Here is a 10286-nt window from a genome sequence, read left to right as displayed (position 1 = left end):
TGCACATTGGTTAAACCGGGACTGATTTCTGTGGGTGCAATTGTACCTATGGACCCCCAGTAAAGCTGCCACTGTATTATCTCCTGTGTGAATCTGAAAAGGAAAAAATACTTTGGGTGTCTACATACCTAGAAGATAGTGTAGTGTGAATACTTCCTTTTGGAGGGATTGAGGGGCAGTTCTTTGGGCAGTCCTTTAATGAATGATGATTTGAAACCAATAGCACTATTTATAGTGAAATAACAACACTCTGTGTATGTATCTATATATACAGTTATTGGTATTACCGTAGCACATGTGAGCCCCAGTCATGGACCAAGACCCCCTTGTGCTAGCTGCTGTACAAACACAGAACCAAAAGATGGTCCCTGCCCCAAGGAGCTTGCAATCTGGGTATAAGCCAGGAGACAATAGGTGCGTATAGGCAGATGAGGGAACACAGTGAAACAACAATGTGTATGCGTAAGCTCTCCAAGTACTTTACAAAATATTAAACCTTAATAGCCATGAAAGTTAGGTATTATACCCATGTTACAGGTGGAGAAACTGAGGCACAGACAGGTTAACTAACTTGCTCAAGATCTATTGGCATATTAGTGGTAGGGTTGGGAATAGAATCTACAAATCTCAAGTTCCAATTCTTTTCTTTACTTCCTTTTGTAGATTTATCATTATTATTCAGAGATTTGAGTTAAGTGTCTTTTATCCAAGGGTCTACAGTGAAGGAGGACAGCTGAATAACAATTTAAAGGTTGTATCACAAAGAAACTAATCAGCTATTCCATGGTCCAGCCCCACAGCTTCATAATAGCAAAATATAAACTGAGGAATTTACAAAGTGAAAAAACACTGGGTAACCCTTTATTGAGATTTTCTTGTGCTTTATGGGCCAGCTCTTCAGTCAGCCCAGTTCCATTGATTTATTTAGATTTATAAAAATGCTTAAAAAAGCACCTATCCAGGGGTAGGGGAAGGAGCACCACATAGCTCCACTCTGCTCCCAGCTCTGCTCCGGCTCTGCCCCCAGCTGTGGCCCTGGCTCCCAGCCCTGTGCCCAGCCTGCCCCCAGCCACAGCCCCCGACTGGTCAGGCCATGGCCCTGCACCCGGCCCCGACCCCAGCCTTGGCCGCAGCTCTGTTCCCAGGCCCAGACCCACTCCCAGCTGAGGCCCCAACATCAGCCTCCTTACCCCTGTCCATGCCCCCCCCTCACTCCCACGGAACAGTCCTGGTTTGGGAGGGGGGGGGCGTGGACAGGGGTAAGAGGGGGCATGACCCTGAAAAGTGTGGGGACCACTGCTTTAGACACTCTAGATATAGTTTAAAAATCCACCCTAAGTGCAGCCATTTAGATAATCTACCATAGCTCTCCCTCAGAGAGTTCCTTACCCCTACAACTGCCATTCTCCCCCTCAGCCCCCATTTTCAGATAGCTGAAGGGAGAAAAAAAGATAAGACATAATTTACCTTAAAGATCATCAAATATGGGCTCTTTGACACTGTCCACTGACTTTGAGAGAGCTATGCCAATTTACATCAACTGAAGATCTAGCCCCATATATCTCTTGTTTATTCAAATGCTTCTTCACATAGAAACTAAAAATGAAATATTGCTGATGTACAGCATCTCTTACCTAACGAGGGGCAGCAGTACCCATCAGTTGGTATTTTTGAATATGTGAGTATAAAGTAAACACGTTATAGATGTCAGCTCAGGTATTAGCATTTAAAATGATAAATTGTGTAATTGTAAAAGTGAGAATTTATGTCTGACAACAGAAGTTTCACTGCCAGTGGATGGGACCTGGTATCCATAAAGTGCACCTTTCATTTTGGATAAGTAGATCCGGATAATAATAATAAAGGGCCAGTTTCAGGATGGGAGAGAGGTCTTCCCCATCACCTGTAATCTTCTCACATTCAGAAGCATCTTAAGTCTTTTCTAAGCATGCTGATATTGCCTGAAATTCACAGACACCCCCCCCCCCCCCGCCACCAGCCTTTGTTTGTGTTAACAGGATGAGAAAGTGCAAGGCTTCCTGTTATGTGTGTGTGACAGCTGTAGATAAGCGGAGAGCCCTGGACAGGAAATCCGCTTAACTTCGGCAGTGTAACTCATCTGAAGCTTAGGAACTCTTTTAGAGAGAAGCCCCAACGGAATGACACAGTGCTGGTTTAAACATGGGGGACATGGTGGAGAAAAGTTCTGAAGAACCTCTGGTCTCTTTGGACAATGAGTGCTCCAGGAAGATGGGGGAACTTGTGGAAGTCTCAAGCAGTGACAAGGTTAAGTTTGATGACACTGGGCTCTCTATGGTGCTTCAGAATGGCCTGGAGAACCTTAGGCTGGAAAACTCTCTCACGGATGTCATCCTGTGTGTGGACAGCATGGAATTCTCTTGCCACCGTGTGGTCCTTGCTGCAGCAAGCAATTATTTCAGGTAAGGCAGTTTTAAAAACAAAAGCCTTTTTCACTCAGTACATTTAGTCTGGGAATTTCTAAGGAGCCTAACATTGGGTGCCCAGCTCCTACTGACTTTCAGTGGGTTTTGGACCCCTAGCTCCTTTACCTTCTTTGATAGTTGGAGCCTTAAATTAGGAAAGCAACAGTGTCAAACACTGGATTTTTATGTATCAACATTTGTCACGTCTACTTGAGACAGACAAACGGAAGGAAAACAGTTGGCGGGTGAAGCGATGGAAGAATAAAATCTTAGCCAAATATTCTGAGCATTGTTGGTGCTTACCCCTCATTGAATGCATCTGTGTATAAGGCAAAGAGGAAGATTCATTGCGATCATGGAGTAGTTTTATTTTAGTGTGACTTCATTTCTGGAAGTTGTCTCCCCCCACTACTACTATGAGGTAGAGCACACATTCTATAAACCCGTTGAGAAAGAAAGAGGATGTGTGTCCTATTTCCTGTCTTTCCCAGGATTACTGTAAAATCAGTTGAGAGATGGGAACCCCCTATGTGAAAGAATTTTTAAAAGACCCAAAGACTACACCTTTAGTTCTTTTAAAACCACAGTGAACTGCCCACTTACTGCTACTCACTGGAAGGAACACATTTGAGACCTGTGGAGAAACACAGTATTGGTTATCACACATTTTCCATCATCATTTAGACCTTCACATTTGCATGGCTGGGAACTTTTTTTTTTAACTGTTGAGATTGCCTCTTGACTGACTACAATGGAAACTGGAGGGAAACAAATCTGCGATCATTTGTAATATGAGTAGGAAGTGCCAGTTTCATGGAGGCTTAGTAAATTTTACTCACAGAGATCACAAGAGAAGTGCTATTTTAGGCATCTGATACTAAAGATAATACAAAATAATATTTACATGTGAAACTCATGCAGCTAAAAGCAGTGCCCCAGTGTTTCTCAAAGTAGTGCCATATGGAAAAGGGAAAAGAAACAAACAATTAAAATATGAATTAAAATAATGTAACTGAAAAAATGGTTAACTGTTAAAAAAAGTATTGTGTGTTATCAGGGGATTACAGATCCCTCCAGCCAGAGTGAGCCCCAGTGCAACGCGAGCGGCTGTCAGCATAGCAAACAGCTGATTGCTGTCAGCCAGTCACCTGCTGTTGGCAGAGGACTTTGGGAGGATGAAATGCCCTTTGGGTCTATGATGCACCTTCAGCCCTTTGGGACATGTCACAAAGATGACCCAATAAAAAGAGGGTGGATGCTGGCGGGGTGCTGTCATGTTAATAGCAATGACAAATACCCCAAGAAACTAAAAGCCTATGAGGCCTTTGGTGATGTATCTCACAAAGGTTCATTGGATGTTGCATGTCTGCAAGGAGCAAATAGATTCCAGAATTATTCCTGTGCTGGGATTTCACTGATTTGTCATGCTGAATTGGGGTCTTTAGGTCTGTATAGGGCCTAGCACATTTTGGGTGCTAACATAATATAAATAATTAATAGTAAATTCACACTTTAAACAGGGGTTGAGCGGAGGCCAGGCAGAGGTATCAACCTTTAGTCCTTCCTCAGTTATTATTGAAGAGCATGCATAACATAATGCTTCTGATGGAGTTCTGTATCCTGAAACATGCCTTAATTCTTCACTTCTGCTGCACAAAGTTAATGATGCAAAGAGGGCACCAAATCAGAATAGTAGCATTTTACACCTGATTTGCACATGGCAGTGAAGAAACAGGTCCACAGAGGTTAAGGTCAACATTTTCAGAAGCACCCTGTAGTTGGGGGAGCCCAAAATTTGCCAAGGTTTTCAAACATGGGTCTTAATCTTACACTTGCAAGTCCAAATTTAGGCACCTAAGTGGCTTGATATTCAAAATTGCTGGGCACACTGCAGCTCCCATTTCCTGGGTATCTAAATTTGGACTTGAAAGCCTTACTTTAGACACCCATTTTTGAAAATCTGAGTCCAAAGCAGTGGTGTGCCGTCCATGTCTGCCAAGTATGCCCTGCATTCCCAAGGAGTGCACTGTCCCGCGGGTGGCCTACAGGATGCTTCTGTCTGGCCCCCATAGAGAATACCATTTTGTAGAACAAAATGGCATCCTCTGCATCACATGACCTAGCGTGCACCGTATTCGTGTGAGGTCACGCCGCATGGAGGATGCCATTTTGGACAGCCTCAAGTGTGCAAGTCAGTTGCTGCACGCCTTACTGTAGCTGTCACGGCATGTCCGTAGTCCTAAGGCTCCATTTATTTCTGAGAGGGGCTCAGCATCTCTGAAAGTCAGGCCTCTGGTGGCTCACTGGGTTGGGCACCAGAAAAGAGAAGCATCCCTTCTTAGTGGCCACTTCTGAAAATTTTGGGCTAAGTGACTTGGCCAAGGACACCAGAAAATCAGGGCCATGGTGGGGATTAGAATCCAGGCATTCTGACTTTAAACCATGTGCTCAAGCAATGAAAGCACTGCTTCTCCTGCATGTGTAGATCTGCAGTATCTATACATGCACACAGATATATAAATACCTACAATCATCCCCCCACGTAATTATGAGGAAAATCCGGAGGTATATGTTAGCCCTTCAATCCCGCAAAGGGGAGTTCTGCACCAGCCTGACCCATCCCAAAGAGCCTGAAGACAATGGCATGGAAGGGGGTGAGGAGCAGGAGCTCTGCAGTTGGAACCTCCAAAGCAGACAGGAAGCTCAAACTATCTACTGATCCTGAACTTCTTCTCCTCATGCCTACCCAGGCCCAGTGGAAGTTACTGCCCTGGGGGTACAATGGACCCTGCAAGTGTGGGGGAGGCAGAGTTGACTGGGGATATATCTCTCCATCTGTCAGTCAAGTGGGGAGAGACTGGCCACAGTAGGGGTGCTGTAGGAAAGGCCAGCACTCCTTTTTGTTACATCACTTCCCCCCCACTCCTCCCATAACTTTCAGGGAACAGTGATGCAGTGTTGCCCAGTGCCTTTCAGCTCAGAGTGTCAGCACACATCACACACAGTGAACAAGTCTCCTTCCCACCTCCCTCATGAGGCAGATGAGGGAAGTATTACCACCCCCATTTTAAAAGATTAGAGGACAGGTACAGAAAGGTTCAGCAACTTGTCCAAGATCAGTGAGTCAGTGTCACAGCTGGAGCAAGAATCCAAAAGCAAGGTCCTGAACTCACCTATGGGAGTGGAAAGCCACTGTAACTCCACTGAGTTACTCCAGTTTCATGATGATGATGTACGTGAGATCAGAGCTGTGCCTCCCCTGACTGCCAGTGCCCACTTACCACAAGACCGCAGTCACAGATCTATGAGATACAGGAGTGAGGGCACAGAACAGCTGCATCCTAGGACAACAGACAGTTTCTCACTCACATGAGAAGCATTTCCACCACCCACACTTGCAGTATGTGCCCCTTAATTCTTTACCTTTTTGTACAGAACTCCTCTCTCTGTAGTGTGTGCCGGGTGCTTTTGTTCCCAAATACCTGCCTGCTTGCAACACCCCAGATTTAGTCTCATCAGAGTACAACACCCCACTATAGCAAGACAGAGTGAAAAATACAGATGTAATGAGGGCCTAATTCCTGCTCCTGTTGACTTTAATTGCTGTTTTGCCATTGACTTTAATGGGAGAAAGATTGGACCATAGTAGAAATCAGTGAACAGAAAAATGCTAAATAGCTGTGATGTCAGTGCAGTGAAAATGAGAATGTGGCCATTCCTTAAAATATCATATCTGCCCAAGCCTTTTGCTCAAAGGCTGTGTCTTCCCTACCATACACAGCAGGATAACTAACATGGGTTGGCTACCTTGCTGTAAAATCCCTGTGGAGACAAGGTGCAGGTCACTTTTACTGCAGTGTAGCTAGAAGAGGTCAATAGCACAGGCCCTGCCTGTGTCTTACCTCACCTAGGTATTTTGAGGTAAAAACTACAGCACCTTGTGTCCACTAGGGTTTTACAGAGCGATAGCTAATCTATGTTCATTATGCCCCCAGAAACACACACCTTTTCAGGCCGTGAAGACTTCGGCCCTCAAGACAATTATTCACTTCTCATGACACACTGTCCTCCTAACATTGCATCATATGTAGTCCTCACTCATCTAGAAAGATTTGGCATTCAGGGTTAACAGCAGATAGAATTACATTTGAGACTCACACATGTTTTCCTCTGGCTCTAGTCAAAAGCAGGCTCAGGTACTTCTAATCTTACTGTTGTGATTGCAACTTCTTTGGACTCTGGCACATGGCCTCTAAGTGATATCTGAACTCAGTGACCAAGATCAGGATAATCAGCAAGTATTTAAAGTCCATAAACCAGAATTACATGGGAGTGAGAAACCATTCACCAGTAGTAAATTCACGTTACAGAAGAAAACTGCTGGAAGAGAGGCTCAAAAATAAAAGATGGATTAAAAGATTAAAGGAAGATAAATGTGCATGATCATCAAACAGCAATGAGGAAGCAAAGTGCATCTAGATGGCTCTTAGGTAATTCTGTGGTTTATAGCCCCTCACAAAATACTCTGTTAGGATTAAGATTGTGCAAGTGTCTTTCCCTTGAAACACAACATTAGTGACCTAAGGAAATTGCCATTTAAGGCAATAACAACAGCCAAGCCAACCACAATTCAGAGTCATTACCATCCTCATACCCTTATATCCAAACACACAGACTTCTCAACTCCACAACAAACTCCATGATTGGGATTTGCCTCCTGAGGGGTAACAGTATATGTGCTTGGAACTATATGATGGGAAGTTAGAGTGAGGCAGAGGTTGTGAATGAGACTGGGGTTTAGTGCTGGAGAGTGGCTGATTACAGCAGCTATCAATGGGGCTCCCACCTGACACCTGCTGCCCACTGAGTCCTCACCTCTAGTGCAGAGGCCAGTTCACTGGTCCAATGACAAACCTGTCTCCTTAGTTCCATAGGCCCACCTCCAACCCCCAGCCCTTTAACTCGATGCCTGTCCCTCTCCCAGGGATGGAAGATGATGAAGTTCCTTGTGTCCTCTCCTCCTGGACCAGGCACAATTTAGCCCTTGATGTTTGTGAAGTGTTTTGGTAAACGTAGATAAAGTATTATCATCATTATTACCATTATGATTTAACAGATCTATTCTGTCAATTTCATTTCACCTTCTTATGCATTGGCAGGCCATTATTTTAAGAAATTTACTCCTGAATCAAGTGTCTATTTAAAAAAGCTTCAGTCTATTTCTGCAGACTGTATGTTTTACATTTTACAGAATAGACAGTGTGACCCTTTAGCAGCTCTATACTTTTATCATCAGATATTCTCTGAACTGGGCTCCATTGTATAATAACCATGCAAATATATATTTTAAAATCTAGCACTACAATGGTATGAAAGTAATTGACAAAGAATTTTCTTTGTAGTTTTGCTACAATATTAATTGTGTAAATACAAAGCAACCAGAAGGATCCTGCATTGATAGAACATATTGATACTGGTAGGTTCAAACCTGGTAGCTATATTTTTTCAGAATGCGTAGTCCTTCTTGGGTAACCAATGAACAGCTCTTGTTTCAGGGCCATGTTCTGCAATGATTTAAAAGAGAAGTATGAAGAAAAAATCATAATTCAAGGAGTTGATGCAAAAACCATGCAGATGCTGTTGGACTACACTTACACAAGCCAGGTGCTGATCACAAAGCAAAACGTACAGAAAGTCTTAGAAGCCGCCAGCCTTTTTCAGGTTAGTGAAAAAGCACCTTCAGCACATGGACTAATGGAAACACATTGTTTCAGTCATTGCTGCCAGGAGGATACAATTCAGCTCACATGATCAAAGCGCTACATGCTTCTTTAATTTGTCACACCCATTAGAGATCTTTGGCTTCATATTTATTTGTATCATGGTCGCATCTAGGAGCCCCAGCTATGGACCAGGACCCCATTGTGCTGGGCGCTGTATGAATACAGAAAAAAAAGACAGACCCTGCCCCAAAGAGCTTCAAACATGTGCTACCTGAAAGCTCATGGTATTATACCCTTAGTGGGACTACATTCTAATCATAATGCAGATGGATCTATAAATGGGCTGCATTATTCAGCAGGTCAGTCTAGATGATCATAATGGTCCCTTCTGTCCTTAAGATCTATGAATCTCACAAATATAAAGCTCTGTGCACTGAGATTAACCAATTGCCTTTAGAATAATAGGAGCTGATATTTACAGTACTCTGGAGAGGTGTGCTTGTTAGGAAAGTACCTCCACACAGCAAAAAGTAATTTAATTTTAATAAAAGGCAATTTTTACTTCTCGTCCCTCTCTCTCTTCTCTCCAACCCCATGGCCTGAGTGGAATGGCCCATGAATGTTTGCAGCATTCCAGTATTGCAAACCCCTAGCATTACAAAATCAGAACATTTAAAAAAAAATGCTGGCCTATTTTTATTCTTCTTCTTTTTTTGATCGGTCAGGGGCAGTTTTCAGGCTTTACTCTGAAACCTCGAGGGCAAGACACTTTTTTTTTTAATGAAAGTTGAAAATCAAGGTTTGGATGTAGTCACCTGACTACATCCGCTGGGGCTTTAAGTAAAACACGAAATATCCTGAGACTCGTGGTAAAATCCTGAGAATTGATAACACTGTAGTACCCTCAGTTCCGAATTAGAATGTTTAACTGACAGTATCAGTCCTGGCACTGGCCTTTATAAGAAATTCTACTATATCCTGCAAACCTGCTGCAGCACTACTGCACACTGATGGGTTCTGGACCGTTACTGGAGAATACTCCAGTTCTTTATGAGGGTTAACAAAATATGACACTTTTTTGTCTCTCTTTTGGTGTTGTCCAAGCCCCCCCAACAACCTCTTCACCCTCCAAGTCTGTCTCAGGCCTTACCCCTTATCTCACCGCAACGTATAGGGCTATGAGCAGCTGGTGGTTTTATCTGCGTATTGCTGTCCAAGCCTCGGCTGCCCCTCTGTGCTGTGATAGAAAGCTCCTTGTCACCCAATCTCATTCAGCATTGATCTTAGAGCCCATGACAGCCTCTCCCCACCCCTCACTGTACCCAGCATGCATCACGCCTCTCTGTTAGAAGGGCTGAGAGCAGGTGTCCTTTCTGCTCCCAACAGAACAGCTAAGAGGTAGTCAGAGAGCTGCTAGAGAAGCTGCTGCTGTGCAGAAGCAAAGAAAACAACCTTATCACCGAGGGCAGAGGTGGCTGAGGGTGGTCCTCATCCTCACTACCCTGGGTGTCCACTCAGCCTTGGGGAACTACAGTGTCCCCAAGAAGGTGGAAATCGATGTTTTGTGGGATTTTTTTAAAATTAAGACTTAAGTGAAGGTGCAAAATCCAGATGGCAGGGTTTGGAGCAATGGGGAGGGGGCAATCCTGGTTCAAATAATTTTGACCTGTTGAAGATTTATAGTTTTCTTCATTCCATGTGTGTGATTTGCTTTCCGCATATGCACCACACACTTCTGCAACCTTCTGTCAATGGATGCAACCACACAGTATACTTAACAGTGCTCTCCACCCACTCATAAGCCTTTTAGGACGAAAATATAGACCATCCTATTGACATCACTTCTGCGCACTTGTGTGCATATGTATGCTACACTTAATAGGCTATGTATAAATAGACTGAGCATAGTTCAGTGGTTAGCCCACAGGCTGGGGAGTCAGGAGTTCTAGGTTCTTTCCCAGCTGTATGGGTGACTTGATGAGTAATCTTGGGCAAGTCACTCATCCTCTTTGTACCTCGTTTTCTCCCATCTATAAAATGGGGATAATACTTATTTATCTCCCTTATGGGAGGCAGAAAGGAGGGGAGGCTGTGAGGGTTAATCAGTATTTGCAAAGTG

The 10286-nt window shown here is 43.8% G+C and overlaps 1 protein-coding gene across 2 annotated transcripts in view; it reads left to right on the top strand.

The window, feature by feature from the left end:
• Positions 1-2173: 2173 nt before the first annotated feature.
• Positions 2174-10286, top strand: part of KLHL6 (kelch like family member 6) — a 30148-nt gene continuing 22035 nt past the window's right edge. Inside the window, exons 1-2 of one of the 2 annotated variants that reach the window (XM_054038893.1) lie at positions 2174-2441; positions 8000-8165. In XM_054038893.1, coding sequence (XP_053894868.1) covers positions 2182-2441; positions 8000-8165 — 426 coding nt within the window. In that variant the 5' untranslated portion in view covers positions 2174-2181. Of the gene's footprint in view, positions 2442-7987; positions 8166-10286 lie in introns of both variants that reach the window. The other variant, XM_054038892.1, reaches the window with a different exon arrangement.

Source organism: Malaclemys terrapin, chromosome 9 (genome assembly GCF_027887155.1).
Source record: "Malaclemys terrapin pileata isolate rMalTer1 chromosome 9, rMalTer1.hap1, whole genome shotgun sequence".
NCBI lineage: Eukaryota > Metazoa > Chordata > Testudines > Emydidae > Malaclemys > Malaclemys terrapin.
The sequence above is the reverse complement of the archived record's forward strand: the minus strand, read 5'-3'. Positions and strand labels throughout refer to the sequence as shown.